We start from the raw sequence: 26758 nt of genomic DNA, 5'->3' as shown, positions 1-26758 counted from the left end.
TTTTTATCAAAGTGATTTATAGCAAGTAACCAGGAAACAATCAATATTTCTTACAAATAATAACTATGGATAAAATGAAAGCAATTTTAGCAAGATGTTTCAAAACAGTGATGTTGATTCAGCAACTAATGAAAAATCCCAGTCGTTTGTAAAGTCAATTACAACTTCCAAAAAGCTTTATGAAACATTTACCTGGTTATGAAATAACTTATCGAGCAAACTTTGGCACAAGAAAAACCCTTTTTTTGGTAATATCGGTATTTACAATTTGAGAAAATATTGCGCATTTCCTGAACGCTCGAGGTACATTGTGCATTCTGTTTGAGAACAAAATGTGACAAGGATTACAGCTAATCTATCTTCTTTCCAAAATAATTCTAGAGCACACATGATGTAATGGTAGTATTTTTTCAGTACTTGCATGACTGTTACATATATCCTCTTTAAGCACAAAATATGGCAAGGATCTTATGTTTTTCTATATTACTTCTCGCTGAAATAACAAGAGCACACATAATTTGTTTTATTACACTCACAAAAGTTTTATATTTCGTTTAAGCACAAAATGTGGCAAGGATTTCAGCTTTTTGTCTTTTTTTAATATGATATTAAACAAGAAAGCTCACACTACTGTACATGTAATTGTTTGACTACACTTGCAAGACTTGGCACAAGGTATATAATTTTCTTCATTTGACACTACATCCTTTGAGCACACATCAATATCTGTTGACTGAGTGGCAGACAGATGCGATCAAACTTATGCAAAATACTCATTACTGTATAACACCAATCCAAAACCCGTAGAATTTTCTTTATCAAAGCCTTTTGCACATAACTACTTCTGATAGTCCCATATCCCGTAATTGCAAGACAAATTTTCTTTGAGAAAATTCATGGAAGACACTTGGTTGCATATACCCTGATTGGAAAAAAAGACATCTATGATCTAACTGATTAGACTTACAAAAAGATGTATCAGATACAATTCTGATCTTCTTATGTATTAAACATATCTAAACTTTGAATGAAATATATACAGCAATCTAAGAAGTAAAATACTGCCATTTCAAAAAAAGATTTTCAACTTCACATTATAAATGACAGTATGTTTACAGCAGGCACTTTTGAAACATACACCTGCACATAGACAATAAGTTTAGGCACCTATTTAATAGCCTCTGTCAACACTTCAAGCATTACTATGATGGGACCGACATGTACACTTCTAAAATGGGTGTGGGATAGAAAAGGTGTAGGTTACGAGTTAGTTGTCCCCGCCTCCCGACACATGGGTGGCATTTCCCATGTGAGTCGAGTTGCCATATTGGGTGGGGCCAGCCATCATCATCGCCTCGTCCATTCTGGGTGGGGCCGCCATCATCATGGTCGGGTAACCGATGGGGGAGGTGCCGGGTTGGCCTGGGATGTCGGTCCGGATGGTCTTGACGGCGCGGTCCCCGCGTCTCGGCATCTTTATGGGGCGTTTGCCCGTGAACTTGGGTGTAACCTTCTGGACGATTGAGTTTGGGATGCTGTTGGGGTCATAGGAGGTTGTGTACGTCCCCTGGAGTTCGGAGACTGTCCCTATGTAGGGCTGATGGCGAGTAATGACTTGTGTTGGCATGTTTGAGTGCTCGCCAGTCTGTACTACAGTTGTGCCCTAGACGATACATACAAATTACAATAATAAAAACTATAACAATTTTTAAAGACACGAAATCTAAATCCTTAAATGGAGAGAAGCTAACACACAGACAGTCATTCTTTATCATATTATCACTAATGGTACAGTCCGACCTCTCTTATCCGGACACGTTGGGACCAGCACCAATCCGGATAAGGGATTTATCCGGATCTGGGAGACCCAATATTAAATACACGCAGCTGCGCTGCCGGCTGCCTCCCCAGGCCACCGGCGGTAGCTACACTGCACTGTTGTAGTGGGCGTACGGTAAAGACAATATTCACTGCAGAGTCAGTGCAAATTATAGGCAGTGTTTTTTATTGAAATGAAATCGATCGATGGCCAAAACTCTTGGATAATTTACCTGCTAAAAGGACTGAGGTATACATCGAGCATACTTCCAAAGAAAGTGAATGACTCGATGAAACCAAGTTTTAAAATTAGATCATCGCGGTGGGTATCGCAGCTTCGCAATGTCAGCCATTGTTCCACTGACTGTAGGCTCAAACATGATAGATGGCGCTGTCCGTATTGAGGCCTAAAGTTAGCTAGCAAGACATGTGTTGTTTTTCCCGCGAAGCAAAAAGAGAAACGTGATGAAATGTTTGCGCTGCACCCTGATTTACTGGAAATTATCATTCCTAAAGTTCTTTTGGTGATTTGGGTGAGATATTTTCATGAAAAATATGTTTGGTGTAGGGTGACTATGTTGGGAAATATATGTAATCAGAGTGGGTTTATGTATAGGATTGAGTTTAGATTGAAATCTCATTTCATCACGTACCTGTACTAGATAAAAAAAAAAAAAAATCTCGGCAAGTGTGCGTCCGGATAATAGAGAGATCTGGATAAGATTCTGTTTCCAAAGTGATATACTACAGTATGATAAAGTAGGATATTGTTGGCATGAAAGAATTCAAGTATGCACGTTTTGTTCTATGTGATGTTTATGTTTGATGACAGTTCCTTGGGATTCCGTTTCCAAAAATACCACAATATGATAAAGTAGGATATTGTTGGCAGGATAGAATTCAAGTATGCACGTCTTGTTCTATGTGATATTTTTGTTTGATGACAGTTCCTCAGGATTCCATTTCCAAAGTGGTGTACCACAGTATGATAAAGTATATTGCTGAAATGATAGAATTCAAGTATGCACTTCTTGTTCTATGTGATATTTTTCTTTGATGACGGTTCCAAAGTGGTGTACCACAGTATGATACAGTAGGATATTGTTGGAATGATAGAATTCAAGTACAAACAATGGCAAGGTACAAAATAGGCACACAAAAAAGTTCAGTACACAATATAACAAGAGCCAGGTTTTGAAGGATCAAATAAACTAATAGAAAACACACTATACAGGGATGACAATGAAAATAAAGTATGAGTATATGATCACATCAGTCAAAACAACATGCTATTCAAGTATCCCAATCAGGCAAGAAGATTTTTTTTAAGGGGGGGGGGGGGTACTTTTCATTTTAATAACTACTGCCTATCAAATCTGCAACACTTTGATAAGCTTTAACCCTAAGGGTCGGGTATTTGGACCCGTCTCACAGCCGAGGGGGGGGGGGGGTGGATTCCGCCCCCCCCCCGAAATCTCAGCCGCCGAACGCCGCAAAAAATTTGCACAGTGGTAGTGTGCGATAAAATCTACAAGGCTGTATGATTAATTTTTCTGAAAAAATTAAGATTTCTTTTTTTATGAATTAAGATTTTTATGAATAGCAGGCAGCAAGGTAATAGGGAGTTGTAGCTTTTACCTAGACAATGCATGGCGAACCAAGAATACATATTGTCAAATGCCCTTCATAACACAGAACAGCCGAGATCTTTGTCGAATGCATTTTCAATACATTTCCTGTGTTCTTGAATGCGTTGGGCATCCCAGTGTGCAAACTCCCCCAATGTTCTTCACAATCACTTTCCTTAAAATCCAGTTCTACAATGCTAGAATGTAGAATATGTGAATATGTAATGTGTACCCTAATAACCCCCTCTCCTCATGAATTTGAACGATTTTTTTTTTTTTTTAATTAATATGTGATTTTATATTTTTCCAATTTACTGTATATATTTGAATTTATGATGAATTGTCAGGCGTCTTGAGCATTCCTCGGAGTGGATATGTGCGCATTAGAAATATGGTTATTATTATAGAATGAACCACACCTCTGGATCAGTTAATTTCACACCTTTTCATGCAGACAGGCTAAAGCACATTTCTTTACATTGCACAAATGATGCAATTAAAGGGGAAGTTCACCCTGACAAAAAGTTTATTGTAAAAATAGCAGAAAAATTAATAAAAAATATTGCCGAAGGTTTGAGAAAAATTCATCAAATAATTAAAAAGTTATTAGAATTTCAATTATTTGAGTTGTGACGTCATATGCGAGCAGCATTCATACATAGCGAATGGTAAAAAATCAAAGAAATGTCATTTTCTCAGAAAATAGAAAAATGTTTTTCACTGTAGTACCTTTTGTATATCAATAGACAAATCATTTCACACCCGATCATGAAAAGAAAACAAAATTAAGTAATCAGGAACCATAAAAAATTTGAAATTCATTCATTTTATTACATAACACATGGGGCAGCTGCTCGTTTATGACGTCACAGATCCAAAACTTTGAACTCTAATAACTTTCTTACTTTTTAACGGATTTTCCTCAAACCTTCACCAATATTTTTTACTAATTTTTCTGCTATTTTTACAACAAAGTTTTCTTCAGGGTGAACTTCCCCTTTAAGGATTCAAAATTAGCCACAACTCACAAGTCATTGATGCTCGTTATGTTTTATGAACACATCTCACCTTTCATTGCTAATGGTACCTGTAACACTGAAGCTATGAAAGAAAGTAATCAAAATATTACGAGTTGAGGTAGCATAAAGGAACCCCCCCAAAAAAATTTGTTCCTTCCAATGTACAGGACTGCATACAGTATAATTTGTTATCGAAAGGTATGAGATTTATATTTGGAGAAAATGATTTAACCAGCTAAAGCTCTTCTACGCCCCATCCTCTGTACGAGTAAAATAAGCGAGTTATCAATGAGCTACTAGTAACGGGTGGTATAGAGCCCCACCTGGGTTCCATTTCATAAAGGACTTACAACTGTTTTAACTTTGCCATTATGGCAACTACCATGGTTAACTCGATTCTGATTGGCTGCTGAGCCCTGTTGCCATGGTAGTTGCCATAATAGCAAAGTTACAACAGTTGCAAGTCCTTCATGCAACTGACCCCTGATGGTCAACCACCTGTGTAGAAGGACCACCTTTATTTTCAAAGACCACAAGTTTGGTTTCCCCTGAAAAGTATTTCCTTCTGAAACAAGGACCTGGCATTGTAGGTCGGTGGTAGAGCGCCCCCCTCAAGAACGGGAGGTCGTGGGTTCGATCCTAGTCAAAACAAAGAATTTCAAGGGTCCTTCAGCCTTCTTGTAATTTGCTTGGCATGCTTGAATGGAGAAGGGTCATGACAATCGTGCAGGACCACCCAGAAGAACAAAGAATTTCACGAAGAATTAATTGTGACATAGAGTTACACTTAAATTCCCAGTTGTGTACGGTACAGAAGACGTCACCCCATTGGTCAGATCATGCGCATTAACGTGTATCCATCACTCAGATTGCGCATTGCATATCATGTGCATGACGGCATGTAGGTGTGACTCTAAGCCATACTAAATCTTTGTGTAACACCCCCTGGTCACAGTACATGGACTATACCACTATAGAATAGGGACGTTTCCTTACCTCTGCTGGTGAGGGTTCCATAATGGGTACCTCTGTGATCTCCGGTGACTGATAATGATGAGCCTGCTGGTAGATGACCTCATGGCTATGGGGCTGCGGAGGGCTGGGATAGATAGGAGAGACTGGAAGCATGCTGCCGTTCACCGCTGCGGCAGGAGGGGCCTGGGGGAAATGAGAATAAAGGTGATGGTTCACAAGAATTAAGCAAGACTTACAGTCAATCTTAGAAGCCAACAAACACTGTTATTCTGTGTTGTAGCAATATTCTTGTCTGCTACAAAGATATTGATACATATTTTGCTAAGTAAGACAGGCACGCATTTGGTAGTCATACTTTGTGCATATAGATATATAAAAATAATAATAATCATAATATGCAACATTAATATAGCATTTAGTACTTTTTTTGTAAATGTTTCTAAGTGCTGCATACCATTACCCCGGTTGCTGATCAGAGGTCAGCAACCATACCTGCAAACAAGGCAAAAGCAATTTTGTGTCTCGCCCAATTATGAAAATAACCAGAAATATCATGATTTGCGAGGGCACGCAAGAGGATTATATCGAAACTTCATTGTGAAATGACTGGGATGGAATAACACTTGTCATAAGAGCTTTGCATGTAAACTTTAATGTTGACCTGAAAATGACCTTTGACCTTACCATGTGACCTCAGACTGCAGCATAACATGCAGGTCGCCTTAGTACATCTACCATCCAAGTTTTGTTGAAAAGTAACTTACAGTTGCGGAGTTAGGTGTCATAAGAGTCTTGCATGTAAACATTAACGTTTTCCTCAAAATGACCTTTGACCTAACCATGTGACCTCCGACTGCACCATAATATGCATGTCCCCCAAGTCCACCTACCATCCAAGTTTGGTTGAAAGTGACTTATGGTTGCAGAGTTAGGTGTCATAAGAGAGTCTTGCGTGTAAACTTTAACGTTGACCTGAAATGACCTTTGACCTTACCATGTGACCTCTGACTGCAGCATAACATGCACATCCCTAAAGTCTATCTAACATCCAAGTTTGGTTGAAAAGTGACTTACGGTTGCCGAGTTAGGTGTCATAAGAGAGTCTTGCATGTAAAGTTTAACGTTGACCTGAAAATGACCTTTGACCATACCATGTGACCTCTGACTGCAGCATGACATGCAGGTCCCCCAAGTCCATCTACCATCCAAGTTTTGTTGAAAAGTAAATTACAGTTGTGGAATTAGGTGTCATAAGAGAGTCTTGCATGTAAACTTTAAAGTTGACCTGAAAATGACCTTTGACCTTACCATGTGACCTCGAACTGCAGCATAACATGCAAGTCCCCTAAGTCCATCCACCATCCAAGTTTGGTTGAAAAGCGACTTATGGTTGTGGAGTTGTATGTCATTACAGGTTTGTGACAGACGGACAACATTTGGATCCCTAAGTGACAAAGTCTCGCCTTCACCTCTGGTGGGCGAGAAAATAATACTTGGAGATAAAGGGGAACACCACAAAAGCAATTAATGTCTGACCCCTCCCCATTTTCTAAATTCCTATTTTACTTTATTAACTAAATTTAGGCAATAATAATCTGTGAGCATTACAGCTTTTCAGGGCCCCCGTCTTACAAAGAGTTACGATTAATCCGATCAATCTCAACTATATGGAAATCCATCCACACCATAATTTTTTTTTACAGGAATTTGGAAAATGTACTTGGTAAACAAAGAGAATCACACTGAATCTTCAAGAGAATGATGAATGTACATCATATCTAGAAAAATATTTTGAAAATGCATTTTAGATATTGACGTTGCTGGCCGTCCATAGTTTGATTGATTGGTTGAATCAATCGTAAGACGGGACCAAGATGAACTAGAAAACAGATAAATTATTTCCGGAAGGTCCCACTTTATAGGGGTTCACATGTACATATTTTATTGCATTGTCCAATATCATTATTTTTACCTGTGCTGGAACCCATCTCCACTGCGTCTGATACTGTGGAGCAGTCTGAATAAGAAACAGGACCAAAATCATGATTATAGTAGTGAATTACACAATCATATAAACTGGTTGAAGCCAGATGCCCATATTCTGTATTCAGATTGAGCTTAAAGGTAAATACCAGTTTTGGTAACAATATGAAAATGAGTTTGTAAAGAATAATGAAATGAACACCAAAGTGTCTGTTTGTATAAATAACATGCATGTGCCAAAGGATTCTGGAAGAAATTGTGTAACTACTGAGAAATCAGCAAATAAGCACAGAATTCAGGTCAAGCGTCGGGCCCGACATTCAATGCAGTAATTATACACCGTCCCTCGTGCTCTTTTCTGTGTTGGTGATCTTCAGTGTGAACATATTTCAGCGTAGATTTCAAGATTTCACAGAGTTCAGTTTATATAACTGTACCAGATCTAGATCCTTGATGATATACTGACAATTAAGCCTTATCTTACAGACTTTCTCATGAAAGCAGTGTTTACTGCAATTACTGGCATTTCTCAAACTTGGTCTAATGTTGAGGTTTAACTTTATTGAGGGCAAAACGTTAAACACATATCTCTATGATACTCTCTCACTAGATTATCAATTTATATCATCACATTTGGCAAAAAAAGCATAGCAAGCCACATTGAAATGAAAGATACAATAGCTTTCTTCAGCATAAATTAAACCATTGAAAAGATCCCCATCAATAAGCTCACAAGAGGCATAAAACAAATGTTTGACACAGAGCTCTCCATAACTTGAGCACAGACTTAAACCATAGGTTAATACATGCCAGAGTTTGTCCAACTAAGCAGCAACAAAATGGTATGTCATAAAACCCTTTACACTCGACAGAGGAAAGAAATATTCAATTAAGTAGAACAAATTTACTGCCCTAGGAATGTTGGTCCAAGAACTGCGCATCAATGAATTTGATATCACGCCAATTGACACAGAGAGGTAAAAATAAACAACTTTCAGCTACTTCCAAGGTATAAATAGAATACTTCAAAGTCCTATTTTACAAAGAAACACAATGGATCTGATCAATTTTTCACTATATGAAAATCCATTAATGTCGTAAATTTTATTCATGAAAATAGTAAAAATGTACCTTTGAAAACAAAAAGGAGTGCACTGCATTGTCAAGCCAACAATGGATGTATGAACACACATCATATTTAGAGAACATTTTTAAAACATGTATGCATTTTAGATTTTGATGTTGCTGGCTTTCCATAGTTGTGGTGGATGAGATCAATCGCAACTCTTTGTAAGACAGGCCCCAGTTCTGCTAGTAGAACAAATGGAAACAATCCCCATCACATACCTGTCTGACTGGCTGGGGCTGTTGGAAGGCAAACTGTTGATGCTGATTCGTCATGTAATGCTGTGGTCCTGGAGGGGGCAGCATAAATGGGACGGTGTACGGTGCATACTGGGGCTGTAGGGGAAAGCAAGCAGCAAAGAATAAACATATTCCTTGTAAACAAAGCTGCCAAGTTGTATTTTGCATTTTCAGTATTCTTATCCCCAAAAATCAGTATTTTGACAAAAAAATCCGTATTTTTACCATGAGATAAATATGCATGCATAATGGCAAATAAAGTTCGATCACTTCTTAGTTCTTACATGATTTTGCGCCCCACACCGTCGCACACGAGACCGAAAGCTTCAGTCTAGATTTTGGTTGTTCCGCTGAACTGCGTTGGCTCACTCACCAATGCATAGACTGAAGAATTTGGAGGCCCGTACGTACAGACAACGTATTAGCAGTAACGTTAGATCGAACATTCGACGGAAACCTGATTTTTTTCCGATCTTTTTTTGCACATAAAATCATAAAATGTCACATTATGAAAAAGAAATTGCATCCATATTTACGGAAAAATGTATGAAATTCAGAAATATCGTACCTTAGACCGCAGTTACTGCTAATTCGTTTCAAATTATGATCGAAACATCGTCATCTTCGATCCTTCCGTCGGTCAACGTAAGTTGCCATCTTGGATGACGTCATCATCCTTACAGACGTATTTACCAGTCGCAAAATATCGCGATTTGAGCCGCTGCTTTGCGCTTGTAAACTAGCTACGTGCGTGCGCTCGGAACTTGTCACCCGCATTGATTCGCCAGGATATCGAAAATTCTAATCGGAAAGCCTTGATGAAAGCATAACTCATTGAACGTAGAGGGCAGCAACACACGGCTGCCATTTTTTCATCTCCGCCCGAAAGCTCCCAGATGCTATAGTAGGGCGAACAATACCTTTGCTTCTCTAATTTTTTTTTCCCGTATTTTATCATGAAAAAGCGTACTGCCGTATTTTAAATTGATTTCCGTATGAAATACGGAAAAATCGTACTACTTGGCAGCTCTGTGTAAAGCATTACCAATGTGTCTATTGCCTTCATGACCATTGGACAAAAAAAAACGAGGAAGCAGTTTGATCCACATGTTTGGCAACAATCTGACCTCAAATCGGCTGCCTAATCATCTTCTCTCTTATCCGGCTGACTGACCATCCACAAAAAGATTACTACATGTATTTAGGCCCTTAAGTATCCTTGCAAAATAATTTAACAGAAACATTTCACTACAATAAATGATGTGACATGTCCTTCCATATCTGCACATACCATTGCAGGGGATCATTGCATTGCTTCATATCTGAACAACTCTTATTGACTGCTAATTTCCAGAGTTGCGTAATTCATTCCTTCAGACTCACTCAGTGGCAAAGTCCATATAAGTCAAAGGTCATCAATTATCATCTAAGTCAGAAAAACCTTTTTATATTACCGAGAATTTTTTTACAACTTCCTTGTTTTTTCCCTGACTCACAGTGTTGATTTCTATAAGTAAAACGCTATGTCAGTCAAGGCTGGAAGGTCAAAAGTCAACAAACGTTACCTGTGTCTGCTGTGGATGGTGGTGGGTAGCTATTGTTGTCTGAACTGGATGGCTGGCCGACTGTACGTCACCGCCTGGGTTGAAGTACGCAACTCCATTATGGTATGTATAGCTGTATGCACCGCTCGGTGAGTGGAACACCATCCCACTTGGAATAAGGGCTGGATCTGCAAGTTGATCACATGAAATATTCACAGAATTTCAGCAGGGGGAGGAGGATTAAACTAGGAAAACATACCTTGCAATCATTACAAGATAATGTATTGAAAAAGAAAATGCACAAAGCTTTCCCATTAAACATGTGGCTGCACCTCCACAAATTGCTATCACAACCATCATCACCATCATCACATCATTATTATGATCACCATCCACATCATTATGCTCATTATCACCATCATCATCATCATCATCATCAAAATGATGATCATGATCATGATCATCATCATCATCTGACATCATCATCACCACCATCATCATCACCATCATCATCGCCATCATCACCACCATCATCATCACCACCACCACCCTCATCATCATTATCATCATCATCATTATCACCATTATCATCATCGTCATCATCATTATCACCATCATTATCACCATCATCATCATCGCTATCATCATCATCTTCATCATCATCATTATCACCATCATCATCATCACCATCATCATCATCTTCATCATCATCATCATTATCACCATCATCATCATCAACTTTATCACTCCCAAACTTCAAATCTTAATTCTAATTTCTATTAACCCAGTTCTAAACCTAAAACCCTATCACAGCCCTAACCTTCGCATTATATCTTCAAGAAATAGCCGAGGAGCAATTGTCATAGGAGCAAATGTCTTCTTATCAATCTAACATCACCCAAGAAAGTAATGCTTTAATTAACAACTTTTTATCAATACAATACTGTGCCAGTTTGAAAAGCATTATCAATGCAAATGCCAAGTGCTAGTCACTAGATCATATCTATAAATTATCATTTAACTATTAAAAACAGACAAAGTCAAGCTGCCCATTAAACAGTTTGAAAAGCACACTACAAAGGCAACATGCAGTAAATCTACACTAAAAAAAAATGCAATAAAAATGCTGTAACTCACCCACATCTTTGGGGTATTTGATAGGCTGAAAATGAATGAGAACGTTGAAAAACTTGTCAACAAACTAATCTGCAAAAACTGAAAATTCTTCAATGCAGGGAAAATAACAAATTTCATAAGAGGTCTACCTACAGAACAGTAAAGTAACTTGTATTGGGGCTTATAAAGCATTTTCGGGAGCAAACATGACCTCAAGTTTCAGTATTCAAGTTCAGGAAAGTGGAAAAACTGCAGTACATTCAAAGCAACAAGAACAAATTTCAGAGTCCAAATTATGGTTCTGGAGGATATGAAATGTTCAATTTTCAAAACATATTCCATTTCCAGAATGTGCAACAAAGATATACCTTGAATTAATTTTGAAGAAAATCTAATTGGAATAACAAATTGACAAAAAATCATGAAAACAATGCTTCAATGGCAAAGACAAGACTTTAAAAGAAGAGGGACACTAAAACATTAAAATTAATGTGAGTGATGGAGAGCTATAAAAAGAAACATGCATACCTAGAATCATGCAACAAATCTATTTAAAAACAACCTCAAAATTGCACATTCCTCACCTGTTTTCTTATTGCTTGCCCAATGTTTAGCTTCTTCTCTTTGAACACTAAACTGTTGGCCTGTAAAGTGAATAAGGGGGAAAAAAACAATTTTGTACATGGTATAAAAGCCTGCTTCTAAGAATTCACAATTGATTAATATGGATGAAAAAAAGTAAAATTATAATTTCAAACCCCCAAATAATAACAAAGAAACAACAATAGTGATGTAGAACAGAAGTAAACCTACATGTAGGTAATAGTTGTACTAGAGGTTGGGGTGGGGCGATGTGGTAGTAGTGGTGGTAGTAGTAGTAGTAGTACATGATGATGATAACGATAATGATGATTATGATGGCGATGATGACGATGATGATGGTGACGATGATAATGATAGTAATAACTATGATGGTGATAATTATGATAATGATGACAATGATGAGGATGGTGATGATGATAACAACGGTAATGATTATGATGATGATGATTATGATGATGATAATGACAATGATGATAATGATGATGATGTCAATGAGGATGATGATAATGAAAACGATGACAACAACCATGACGATAATAATGATGATATCGATGATGATGTTGATGGTCATGAAGATTTTAACATCATAATAATTAGGACAATCATCATCATTATCCCCCAAAAAAAGAAATAAAATTTAAAAAATATTATCATTAAGAATTCAACCTTTCTGCATCGCATTCTTACATGTTCTTTTAGTATTCTATGTGCTTCCTCTGCAGTCTCAAATGTGATAAAACCATACCTGAAAGAAAAGATGAAAACTCTGCATAATAAAGGGAAATTGATTACAATCACTGTGAGCTATTAAGTCCTTTCCATTTCATCTAGAAAGAATAAAAATCACTCAGAGTACATGTAGTAATGTTCAAAATATGACAAAACCTGAATAAAAGTCCCACAATTTGTGCAAACTACTAGATGTAATACCATGGTCACATTTGCTCTACGGCGGCCGTACGGCGAGTCGAAAACAGTCGTTTCAACATTTTTTGTACCAACTACATATAGGTGGTTTGAATTGAAATTAATAAAACGGCTGTTGTCGACTAGCCGTGCGGCCACCGTAGATCAAATGAGACCAAGGTATAAGTCACAAACACCTTGTACATTGTACGCATTTGTTTTGTTTTAGTCGTAATAATTGTCTGAAGAAAACAAAAAAATTATTCTGAAGACACCAAACTCTAATTCTCCTGGTTCTCCAAGACAACATTTCCATATTAAAAATTAGGAAAATATTTCTTCCATAGGTCAAGTTCATGGGTTTGGGTCCCACTATCATAGGGCTAAATTTTCTAATTGAATGCACGTGATTCATGATTATAAATCAAGTCTGCAATCAATCACAAAGAAAGGCCCAAATTCACAAAGGTGGTCTTGAAAACCCAAGGTTGAGTTCATGGTTTCTGCAGATTTCCTGTATAAATTACGCTTACTTTACCGCGTACATCAAAAAATGTCCAATGCTTATGCACGCTTTTGTCACAGTGCGCCAAATTGATGCATGTTGCCGTGGTTATCCACGCTTTTTTCATGAGTCTACCATTTTGAATTAATGAGTCCACTCTTCTAACAGCGGACTCATGAATACCATGGTAACAGGCATCAATTTGGAGCACTGTGACAAATGCGCGCATCAGCATTGGACATTTATCATACATGCACCTGATATGCGGTAAATTAAATATAAATGTGGAGCGGTGTGGCCCAGTGGATAAGTCTTCTGACTTTGAAACAGAGGGTCGTGGGTGCAAATCCCAGCCATGGTGTAATTACTTTCAGCAATAAATTCGTCCACATTGTGCTGCACTCAACCCAGGTGAGGTGAATGGGTATAACTGGCACTAATTTATTCCTTGAAATGCGTGTGCGCTGTAATCTTAGTAATTACAACGTACGGCTGCCAAGCTACAGCTGACAGGGTAAAAATATCCAACTCCTTTGGAAGCACATAGAGACATTATTCATAATGTGATATGCGTTATACAAGAACTGTATTTTATTATTATTGTTATCATTAATTTATACAGGAAATCTGCACAATCCATGAATTTTCAAAACCACCTTTGTGAATTCGGGCCAATGTGTTGTGTTACTGGGCACTGTAGGTCCTGGGCCCTGGCAAAAAAAAATAATTTCATATTATCAGGGGCTACATTTTTTCAAAATTTATATGATTTAATCAAAGTGATTTCACATTCTACTGCCTACATGTAACTCAGGAACACTGAATTTATAACACTGCACCCTGGCACACAAAAAAAATCATATCAGGGGCTACATTTTTTCAAAATTTATTTGTTCAATCAAAGTGATTTCACATTCTATTGCCTACATGAAATTCAGGAACATTGAATTTATAAAATCGCAGTGAATCGGGATTTTCCAAGGATTGTTTTGAATTTTCCACGGCTCTGTCGAGCATTGCGGGGGCAAAATCACCCCGAGCCCCCAGTGTAATTTTGTCCCTGCCCTGGACTAATTTTAGCTCTGAAAGATGGGCTGGATCCCGCGAAGGCTGGATTTTCATTAATCTAAGACAGCTGATTTAGATCTCTGACCACAATGGCTGCAAAAATGTATTAATGACCACATTGGCTGGAAAAAAAGAAAGTGCAGCGAAAATAGGTCAAGTGCATGCATATGTACATGTACATGTAGTTATTCCTGATACCAATACCTCATGCCACATACCACATGTAATGTACATTGCTGCGGTTTAGACAGCTCTACCCTGGTACCATTGAATTAGTACTGATCAGTATGCCCAACCAATCATGGTATCACATACAGGTCTGGGCGGAGCTGTGACAGATAAACACAGCTGGTTTTAAAGGGGAATATCATTACCAAGCAGTGTTTCTCTGGCTTAGTTTAAAAGACAAGATAGTTTTGATAGGGTAAAAGTAGGAGTGGACCTAAAAAAAGACAAGTCACAGACTTACTTTAGCTTGATATTAAATTAACTGTAATTCAACATGGGTGAAACAAACTTGCAATAAATTTTATTGTATTAAAACTAGTACTACAGCTGCACAATATCATAATTTTTTTTTTTTTAATATATCATCTGGTTACTTTTCACCAATATTATCATCTCTTGAATAAAAGTTAAATGACCATCCATATTAAGGTTCTAATGGTCCTACATGTACATGTATCTTTCTTCATTACAATAAATGAGGATTTTTTTTCTCCAGAAATCTTTTTTAAAAAATTCCATGGCTCTTTTGAGCCTTTTAGGGGCAAAAAAGCCCCGAGCTGTAATACCTATGCCCTGTCATGAATGTGTGAGATCAATTTTTTTTACAATAGAAATACCGTAAGTGACCTTTATAAATTGTGGTGACGAAAAAGTAACAAGAAACTATAGGTGGAAATAACAGATAACCTTTAATTAGATCATAGACCTATGGTACTAGGTCCATGCATAAATGACCAACTAAGAAAACAGTCTCCAGACTGTCTGTAAGAATTAGATCCTCAAGCTGCTTTGACAGCAGCGACAAGTCAGGAGAGAGGTCAATGACCTATCGTGGCATTCTACAGACATGTCTTGGGCCTGCATACTTTCTTATAAACACTGTGTACAAGTGCGTGCACATGTACAAAGTGCATTCATATAGGCCTAGCAATGAACTACTCTTTATACAAGCAATGTGGAGGTGAACTCACAATGGATACATTTGGTTGTACTACAAATGTGTGATACATGTACATTGTACATCATTACAGATACTAGCATACAGATGCTGTGTGTCCGGAGAGTTTTGTGTATCCAGAGAAAACAACAGTTCGAACTTGAAAGAGTGCTACTGCCAGGGCCAAGTTACATGTATAGTACCCAGTTGTTATGTGTCAGGACAGGTTGTGTGTCCAGATGACCCATTTTAGAAAATCATTTGGAAAAATTTAAGCAAAGTTTCATCAATTTTTGTACAAAATGTTAGGAAATATTAGAGAACAAAATAGAAAATAATGTATTGAATTCATATTTTTAATGTGCCGTAATCCAAAGACAAAAAAGAAGGCTTCAAAAATATAAAGTGTCCAGACACCCCCCCCCCCATCCTATATAGCTTATTTCAGGGCCCCATTTCATTTTGACTTGTTACTACGGTAATTTTGCCACTGTGGCAACTACCATGGTAACAAAGCTTTAGCAGCCAATCACGATCAAATTTTTACGTAGTAATAGCATATATGGCAAAGTTATCATAATTGTGAAATCTTTAAAAAGGGCCCCTGGCAACCCAACTCTTATTTTATATCCAATTTGTCTTCCATGTTTGAACTGTCTTCTTAAGTGCAACATGTATATGTATGTATTTTGTTAATTGTGTTTGTCAACATAAAACGCAATCTACATTTGCTTTTCATTTCAATTACATTTTTTGTGTGTGTTAATGGGCCACTTATTTTATGACAATTACATTAGGTCCAAAACATCACATAACAATTTTTAAAAAGTTCTTCTTAAAAATATTAAAGAACAACCTTTGGCAATATCCAGGCTCTAGGGCAAAATCTTTTCCTGGATACCCCCCACCTTTTTTTTCTTAAAGTCAATACATACTGTCTGTGACTCATTCTATTTTTATACATGATCATCAAGTATAAGGTTACAGTTGTTTTGAATGGGATAATGTGCTGGAACTATATACAGTAGTCAAAGCATACAATGCTGCAACATATAGGCCTACATGGATGACACCAAATGACGCATCTCCATGCACCTCCTATACATGTATCGTGTACAATACATGTACATGATACATGTATGTGCAGATTAGAAAGCTGTGTTGATGAAACAAGAAGGGGGGGTATCCATATATAAACATGACTCTTTTCCCTGACATCCTCTGACCACATTTTTCTGACCCTGCTTTCCCCATTCACCTTTGTACAGGCAGCATGTTCATTAAAATATAATTGGGAAGTTTGAAAAGAATGGGGGGGGGAGGGGGACTGTTAATTACCTATTTTCATTGAAGAAATAACAAGCTAACAAAAAATTCAGCTCAAGGTGGAAGATCTTTTCAATGCATTGTATGAAAATCAAGTGAAAAATTAAGTATTCATGCCTTATTTCTTTGAGGATCACCTAAAAACAGGAGACGAAAAATCAAGACAAATTACGCTTACCCCTTTGACACCCCTGCTCTGTCTGCGATAATCTTTGCCTCTTTGACGTGACCGTACGCCGAGAAGAAATTCCTGAGCTCTGCATCGCTTGTCTGCTGAAAAACACAACAGCAAGACGGAGTTAGTAAATTTGATGAATTGACTGTGCCCCCAGGGGGATTAACACAATATGTGGTGTTGGTGTTAAGAATGTGGTGTCAAGTGTAGAGTGCTGGTGTTAAACCCTTTCTTCAGTTTTGGGAAAATGTGCAACAAAACCTAAAACCTTCACTAATATTTATTATTCTCTTTTCTGCTATTTTTTTTACGATGTGTTTGTCAAGGTGAACTTCCCCTTTAAAAGTAACTTGAAAACATACAGTGTACATGTACATACATGTAATAGGTTAATATCTACTAAAGATAATATACATGTGATACATTTTTACATGTACAGTACACACAACATGTACATGTATAGTATAAAATTGTAAGGTCACTTCAATATGGAAGTGTAGGCTACAGTAACTACCGTACCTTTATGGCTCAGGGCTATTTCCAGTACAGTATTTGAACTAGCACATCAATGATGTGGAGCTTATCTGGCATCTCACAACAAAATTAGACACAATTTTCAATTCAAGCCCAGTTGACAAAGGGAATTATATTGGTTACATAAATTGAGGAAACAGAATTGAAATTGATGAAGAAATGACAGAGTAGAAGCATATTTTTTGTGATTTATGAATAAATTTTGTATGAATAAGCATAAAAAATTTCTAGTCGGACGTGACAGCGGCGCGAAGAGTCCAAATCTGTAGTATCTTCTGAACTCTGTTCAGGGATACAATAATGAAAGTCCATATATTATTGTTCTAAATAGAAATCTGAAAATATAATATTCTGACAGTTCATTTTACCAATTTGATTGCGGGCCACTATGCAGCGCCAGATTGGCGAGACTCTATCCCTTAAATGCTGATCACTAAAATAGGGTAGACGCAACCCCCATCTTTTTACATATTTTGGTCTGACACAGCTGGGGTTTGAATTCCCGACCTCCTGGTTTCGGGACGGACGCTTTACCAACTGAGCTACATGTAAGAACACTGATTAAACTAGGCTAAAAAATAAAAATCATGGTACATTTTAAGGTATGCAAGGTGTACAGTAGCCAGTATGTGCTTTTTTTAAAATGTCTTCAGCAACTCTTTCTCAGGAGAGGAAAAAAAAACAGTGGCAGATACAGGAACAACGGCAATTTTTAAGAAAAGAAAAAATGATCAGCCAAATACTATAGATTTTGAGGACTTTCATGTCGAGTTTTAAAAGGAGTTATCTGACAGTAAAAAAAACATCATTTTATTCAGAGAGTAGGCATGTAAGGGTCTGTAATCAAACATTTCAAGGTGTACATTCACATGTACAATAGGGTCTGGAAACAAAGACTATTTTATACACAGCGATTACACTTCAAGGTCAAGAGCTTGTTCATTTGATTTTGATTGATGTTGCCTTGCACAGACAGATACAATGCCTCATCACACCAAAACATTGGACATCACCCACTCACTCACTGTAACATACTATGGGTACTATAAGGGTTTAAATTCCATAGCATACACATGTAAAGGCCTATACACCTTGGATGTTTAAAGGGCATGTAAAGTAGATTCGAACAAATTAAAATAAAATAATTGTGGGCTTATAATCGTGATAAGTACTCCGTCAGTCAGTCTAAATTGGCGATACGATAAAAACTAAATCTCTATTTGAATATGCAAATTAGCAAAATGTCAGTATGGTGTTTTATCATTAAAGGTAAAATGCCAGTCCGATCGTAACGAAATCAAAATGAGTTCGTACAGAATCCAATGAAATGACCACCATTTGTATAAAGAGAAATGCCAGTAGTTGCAGTAAACACTGATTTCATGAGAAAGTCTGTAAAACCAGGCTTAATTGTCAGAATATCATCGAGGATCTAGATCTGGCACAGTTACATAAACTGAACTTTGTGAAATCTTGAAATCTACGCTGAAAAATGTTCACACTGAAGATCACCAACACAGATACATGTAGGCACACGTGGGACAGTGTATTATTATTGCTGGAATAAAGACCCGACGGAAGTGACCGAATCCGCGCTTATTTTGCTTATTTCTCAGCAATTACACAATTTCTCCCAGAATCCTTTGGCACATATTTTTTATTCATATAAACAGACACTTGGGTGGTCATTTTATTAGATTCTGTCAAAAGTCATTTTGAGATCGTTACCAAAACTGGAATTTAGCTTTAATATGTGCAAAAGGATTGTGGAAGTAATTGTGCAATGGCTGAGAAATTAGCAAATAAGCACAGGATTCGGGTCAAGAATCAGGCCGACATTCAAAGCAATAATACACTGTCCCACATGTGCTTATCTGTGTTGATGATCTTCAGTGTGAACATTTTTCAGCCTACATTTCAAGATTTCACAAAGTTTAGTTTATGTAACTGTACCAGATCTAGATCCTTGATCAAGATGTACTGACAATTACCGTAAGTAACGGTGTATTAACCGCACCCCCAACTTTGGACTAAAAAAAAAAAAAAAAAAAAAATCTTCTCACATTTACATGCATATTTGAGGTACGAAGAAACAAAATCTAAGTTTTTTAAGATTTCAAAGTATCCAAAGAGATTACCGGTATGCAGATATATGCTGTTCTTGATCAATTCATCTACAAATGTTAGAAAGAAAGAACGGTCCCGACAATATTGGCAACTTACACACTCGCTCACCTCACAGTCACAGTGTACACACACAGCACTGCCATTACATTGCAAACTACGATACAGTACAAGTCATGCCAGTACATCTTATCAAATTATGATCTGTGTCTTTCCCAGGCCCAGCGTAGGAGGAAGAAACATTCACATTTCTTGCATCACAATCTCACAATCTATAGGTGGTTTCAGACCGCCTCGAAGTTCGCCAGTTCCAGGTATTCTCTGATCGGGAAATTTACCCCGATCAGAAAATACCAGGTATTTTGGTAATGTGAAAGCAAACTACGCGTAATCTCCCCGAAAGAAAATACCCGCTAAATAGTAGGTACTTGGCGAAATTACGAGAACTTTCGTGGGGATTTTTCCAAGGTCGCAGGATTTTTCCAAGGTCGCAGGTATTTAGGCGATGTGAAAGCAAATTACGGGAACTTTTATCCCAGCGTGTCGTTGGGCGCGGCGGCGTGGGTGGCTGCTGGGCTCGTGATTTTGAATCTCCCGCCTTGCCTGCTTATCAGACCACACTGCGCATGCTCGTAACTTCGGGAACTTATCCCGAAGGATGTGTTTCGGGGCGGTCTGAATGCAAGAATAATTAACGGGTATTTTTTAGCCTTAAAAAGTTCTCGTAATTTAACGGGGATTCTTGTGATCGAGGCGGTTTGAAACCGCCTACTTTCAGAAATTTGATGTCTTAGCATGAATTTTGGATACGGGATTATAGGAAGGTTCAAGAAACAAAGAAATTGGCATTTTTTCCATTTGTTTTTTACGGCTTCTTGCCGTCTCTCTCGTGCGTGGTTTACATGGTATCTTGTGAAAAGCAAACAGGAAGGAAAAAAAACAAGCTGGCGCGAAACGGGACTTTGTCGCAAAGTCGCACTATAACCACATTACAACGCAATCTCTAAGCTCACTCAACTCTCGCTCAGCGGTGACAAAATATTACCGAGTATGCTTGGCGTCTCTTTAAATTCGCCAGGGAACTTCACTACTTTGAATCGAGAATAAAGTCAAAATTAGTGTCATGATCAGGTGGGTGCGTTTGTTATGGACAACATTTAATTAATATTGCAATAATCGCTTCCCATTACCCGCGGCTCATATACCCCTCTAAACGACATTGCCTGGGCGGCTACGCCCGGCCACTCGATGTTGTGAACTGGCAGACATCGTACATGTACGGGAGGGGTTACGGCGGGCTGGCTCAGACCCGTCACCGTGTATAAACCGCACCCCCGACTTTTGCTTCTGCCCCGCCGAGAAAAAGGTGCGGTTAATACACCGTTACTTACGGTAAGCCTGGTTTTACAGACTTTCTCATGAAATCAGTGTTTACTGCAAATACTGGCGTTTCTCTTTAACTCTGACTTGTGTTACATTGTGTCTGTATTTTATGAAAATGATTAGAAATAAAAAATTGTTGCTACATGTAGTTTGAGGAATCAAAAGAAGATAAAAAGGGAGCTTACGAAAAGCTGTGTACATCTACATGTAGGATAAAGCACTGACTGGGATTTGAATCCAGCAGCCTCTGTTTGAAAGTGGAGTGTTTGAACTACTCGACCAAGATGCTTCACACCTTTTCATAGAAATTTTAGTACCGTAATCAAAACTATACTCACGCCAAATGCGATTCCACCGACGAATATCCTGTTGGGAATGATTGTTCCGTACCTCGGTGCGTTTGGTGCGCCCGTGACGGGGGAAGGGGCTTGGGAACTGGCTGCACTTTCAAGGGTTGGCTGTGATAAAAAAAGAATGGAAACATTGTTTACATGAGAGAAAGTTCTAGTGTTTGGGACCCATATACAAAAGAACATATTCATGACATTGGAAAGGTGCAAAGAAGGGCAGCCAGAATGGTATGTAATGACTATAGCCCCGGGGGGGGGGCACTTTCATTGACGAGTGGATAGTATTGCGTGACCATGAGATCTCAAAAAGCACCCTTAACAAGTATTTTCCATATTCTGAAAATACACCCCTTAACAAGTATTGACGTGCGAAACCCTACCCTTTACAAGTATTGGAAACAAAACGATACTATTGGCAAGTATTGGTTAATACCTATACCTACATGTACATGATTTGGGATAAGTACAGCCCCACTCGCGCGAATCGTACTGTAAACACATAGTGTTGACTCTTGGGGCAAAAAGTACATCCTTTTATACATTTTAGTCTTGATTTTTTAATACCCTCGCAAATTTGACCCTAAACACGTAGCTTTCCTATCGAAAATACATGTACATGTAGATACCCTACATGTATACCCTATCTTAAAAAAGATAAGGTATCCTTTTTACGTTTTTTTTGGTCGCGCATGGTATCCACTCGTCAATGTAAGTGCCCCCCCCTCCCCAGGCTATAGGCAAACCACCAGTGCTACCAAACTAATGCAGCGGTTAGGATGGGATCTCCTTTCGACAAGAAGGAAAGTTTCGAGGCTCGGTATACTGCACAAGGCCGGGGGGGGGGGGGTACAATTGGCACTGCCGGTTTCGGACTATCTAAGTCTGGCGACTCAAGCTACCAGACGCACATCAGGTACATGTAAATCCTTCATCCAGTAGTCAACTGCTTCAAAAACTTGTACATTCCACACACCATCAAGGACTGAAATTCTCTACCCCCGACATCCAGCCAATCTCAGACTCCGATGAACTTCAGAAAGCATGCAACTATATACCTTCGCAACAAAGACTTACGCAACAAGGAATAATAATAAACTAAGTGCGCACTCCCAATTCATCCCTCGGTTGGTTCCTGATATGGGACGTTGTGGAGTAAAGACAAAAAATAATAACTGTTAATTTTGCCATACTCTTTGGCCTGATTTCACAAAAGAGGTTTATAATTTTTTAATATACTGTAAACAGAAGCCCTGGGGAGTATTCTGGACACGAAGCACCTTGATAGTGCCTTCCACTGACAAATCTGTTCTCGGCCAACCAAATGCAAGGATTTCAGTAGCTTATAACAATACTCGGTGAGAATCAGCGACTATTTGTTTAATGAAATGCTCCCGCTGCCTGGTCCCGTTTCAACACAAAGGTTAGCAATTAATCGTACGCTTTATTTTCCCGATTGATTGCACATGCACATGGTGAAGTCAATGCAATCAATCGTAGAAAAATGTTCTACGATCAATTAAAGCTTTGTTACAAGACCCAGGTCATGAGCTAGAATTATCTGGAAGGAACCATTCTCAATGTAATAAGACTGGTTTTGGAATACATCTAAGAATTTTTTCTTAATCATTAAATTTATCAACTTCAATGAGTCACCTCTTCTACAGTACAGCACACAGGTATGGAGACATGGGACAAATATTCAGCCCCCCCATTCATTTTATTTTTTTTCATATTATTATTATCATTAACGATCTGAAAGGGATCTTATATTATTCTGTGGATATTGTTAGTTTGTTTAAATTTTATTCTAAATATCAAGAAAAGTTCATGAAAACTCGCAATGATTGTTTTCACCTCCAAGAGGTGTCCTCCATACATTGTGACTTCAAGGATCTAGTAGGCGAAAATAAGCACAAATCCCACATTGGCACACCTCAAGAAAATAGGCAATTCAGGATCAGATTGTGTGAATGGCTGCACATGATTTAAAAACTTGGGCACTGTAAACTTGAATCCTTTCCGAATCCAGGCTATTGAATCTTAAAATCTTATTTTCCTTCTTCTCTTTAATCCCTTACCTTTATTTCTACTTCTTCCATTATTTCTGTTTCTGCCGTATTTCCCGCTTTTTCCTTTTCCAATGATTCCCTCTTTTCTATAACTGCTTCCCTTTTCTTCAGTTTAATCCACTGTTTATTGATCCTGTATTTCATTCTTTTCAATCTTCTCCTCTCCTTCCCTTTTTTTATCTGCCTTCTCCTTCTCTGCTGTCTCAATGTCAGCCTACTACTGTACATCCTTGCACTGCTCTGCATTAAAAACAATGGGACCAAGTCATGTGAAAACCCTTTCAGCAATTTGTGAATAGATGCTGATCATTTATCTTCAAAGGAGGACGAGGAGGGTCCCATTGCATAAAAGTTACTACCGGCAGAGCGCTACATGATAAGCACTTGCCCGATTGCCTGGGGCAAGTAAAAATTTGAGTCGGGCAAGTATTTTGAAGTGAAGACCAAAACTAATCAGGCAAGCAAAATTTTCACAGTAGAATGACCAAAATTAGGGTTGATATGATATGATATTGACCCTGACTTTGGTCATCACAGGCAAGATAAAATCACTTTGGAAAAAGGAATGCAATAACATGGTAGATCAGTCCATGTCAAAAAAGAGAAAAAGGTCAATTGTTTATAAAACCACAAAACTTTCTTTTGAAGAGGTAAAACTTGTTTTTTCAAGGATTTTTTTCGGGAAAGTGTGATAGATTTCTAGGCAAGTATATTTTAAGTATTCATCAATCAAATATATTGCGATACACATGTGCGTGACCAAGGAATTTCCAAACACCCCTAAAATTTTTTTCTCTGTGTGCATAATAAGACCCTAAACAAGTTTTTCGCAGGATTTACACATTTTTGGCCCCTAAACAAGTTGTTGCCAAAATATGACCTCGGGAAAAAGCTTGGGGAAAAAACATACCCTAAACACAATTTGGCTAATTTAAAAAAAAAGTTTTTGGGGAAAAACATACCCTTAAATATGTTTGACCCCGCGATTGACCATTGACCAGTCTTTCAAAACCACTTTTTCTTGAAAATCTGTTTTTGACACCCTTAATGTGTCCACACGCGGGCCGCCTCCAAAACTGAAAAACACCCTTTAAACGCGTTTTTTGTGTCATGCGTGTGTACAGCTTTATATGGTGTGAGGTCTGGAATTATCTAGAATTTAGATCAAATATAGCATTCGGGGCAACTCAGTAACATGGGGTGGGTTGTACACGCATTCTTGTGCATGACCTAAATAATGAACTCCGTGCTTGTTTAGCCAAATGGATATACCGCACTCAGTCCTATGGACCTTGGAGCGTATTCCATTCTTCTCGCACATAGCTCATTATTTGGTCCTGCATGCATGCGCTTAAGTGCATTATTGGTATATTATTCTAACAAGTTAGAATACATGTACATGTAGATTTAGGTGGAATTCCTAATTTCCTGCATGAGTGAATTTGCCACCACAATTGATCCAGCAACTTCAAGGCTGTGTTCAATCCTTAAGATATATCATGATTTAACAAAAAAATAACAATTACAATATCTCTAGGCCTAGAGACTAGTCTCTAGCATTATCTTGGTTTGGACTGTCACACTGGGTCTTTGAAAATCATGATAGGCCTAGTAATAGAAGTTTAACGTTAGGATTGAACACAGCCTTGAAGTTGCAGGATCAATTGTGGTGGTAATTTCACTCATTTAACTTTTTTCTATTAAAGTTAGTGATGACTGTTATCAGTTACGTAACTGAATCTGAGGTAGGCCTAAGTTTAGTCTAGCTCTAGGCCTAACACTAAATATAGCATCAGATTTTACAAAGTAGGTCCTAGAAGTAGGGTATCTGGAGAAAAAAAATTATATTTTCTTAATAAAAAAAAATCACAAATCGTTTCTGTGGATTTATTCAACAATTTCTGACATTTTTTATACTATGTATTGGTGAGTGATTAACGTAAGACAGGCCTAACGTTTGGCCTAACACTAACAGATGCTAGACTATTGTGATACTAATTTTTTTGTGTTCCAATCTAAACACCAAAATCAATTAAAAAAAAGGATTGTCAGATTTACGAATCGTAAATCTGACAATCTTTTTTTACGATACTGTACTGTAGTTACTAAGTTAGCACAGTGTAGTTTTACTTGCTAACTTTAGTGTGGCTATTATTAATATTATAACAATAGCCAATATGATTTTGGGGTTTGTCTTGTCTTTGCAGCACTTTCCATGATTCATGGAACACTTACTCTTAGGCCCAATGTGTCATCTAGCGCTTGCAGTTGCAGCATGCATCATGCATCATCCATCTCTCCGCACTCATGTCATGCATGCTACTCGGGCTCCTCACAACGAATCTCATCACATTTTGTCTTTTCAATTTCAGAAGACAAGTTCCCAACAACACTGCAAATCATCGCACACGAAAGGAACTCCTAATATTACATAAATTGTCTCTGTTGGTCTGACTTACCGATGCTTGTGATTCCGACATATTTCAGGATCAACTTTCATCTCAAATAGGTCATTAAAAGATTGCACGTCATATCAACAACACCAGCGAATCAGAACCACTAAACTTGCGGATAGCTGTAGCATACCAGATACGTCAGCAGCACGGCCGCGGGGCGGGCGGCGGGCCGAGCGGTATGGCTTGAGCGGCCGAACTGGATGGGGTACCGGTACTCAGCGCTGGATAGTTGCAACGGCACGGTGATTGTCTTGCTGCATGAGCGAGCGTATAATGCACAGATTTGGCGCGGTAAAGTTGAAAGTACACATGCGAGTTCTACATTCCACTCATTCCATTAGGGAGGGGGATATTCTTGCATTTAAAACTCTAGACACTCATGCAAAAAAGTTAAAATGAGTAGGCCTAACCCTGTATCCAATTTCTGGAAATCTATAAATATTGTGAGAATAGACGTTATCGATTTTGCATCTGGAAATTATATGACATGGTCAATGATACTTTGATGATACACATTCTTTTTATTCCCCCTTATTCTCTACATGGACGATTCCGTCTGGAAAGTTTCTTTCATGAAAAAAAGGAAAAAACTTTAATGCCACGTGCGAATATCGTCTCACCTGGCGCTGCTACCACGTGCTGTTTT

General features: G+C 38.1%; 1 protein-coding gene across 2 annotated transcripts; it reads right to left on the bottom strand.

Moving 5' to 3' along the window:
* Positions 1-488: 488 nt before the first annotated feature.
* Positions 489-26402, bottom strand: LOC121426730 (protein boule-like). Of its 2 annotated transcripts, none has more exons than XM_041623107.1 (11): positions 26116-26402; positions 21576-21695; positions 17200-17294; positions 12739-12796; positions 12033-12092; positions 11470-11494; positions 10354-10520; positions 8771-8884; positions 7413-7457; positions 5462-5623; positions 489-1663 (listed from the first exon to the last, which is right to left on the bottom strand). In XM_041623107.1, the coding sequence occupies exons 1-11, from the start codon at positions 26134-26136 to the stop codon at positions 1268-1270; spliced, it is 1263 nt and encodes a 420-aa protein (XP_041479041.1). In that variant the 5' UTR covers positions 26137-26402; the 3' UTR covers positions 489-1267. The 2 variants fall into 2 exon arrangements, with proteins under 2 accessions (XP_041479041.1, XP_041479042.1); XM_041623108.1 differs by having other exon boundaries at positions 17200-17291.
* Between the last annotated feature and the right edge of the window lie 356 nt (positions 26403-26758).

This window comes from Lytechinus variegatus, chromosome 13 (genome assembly GCF_018143015.1).
Source record: "Lytechinus variegatus isolate NC3 chromosome 13, Lvar_3.0, whole genome shotgun sequence".
Taxonomy (NCBI): Eukaryota; Metazoa; Echinodermata; class Echinoidea; order Temnopleuroida; family Toxopneustidae; genus Lytechinus; species Lytechinus variegatus.
This window is presented reverse-complemented; position numbering and strand designations above follow the sequence as displayed.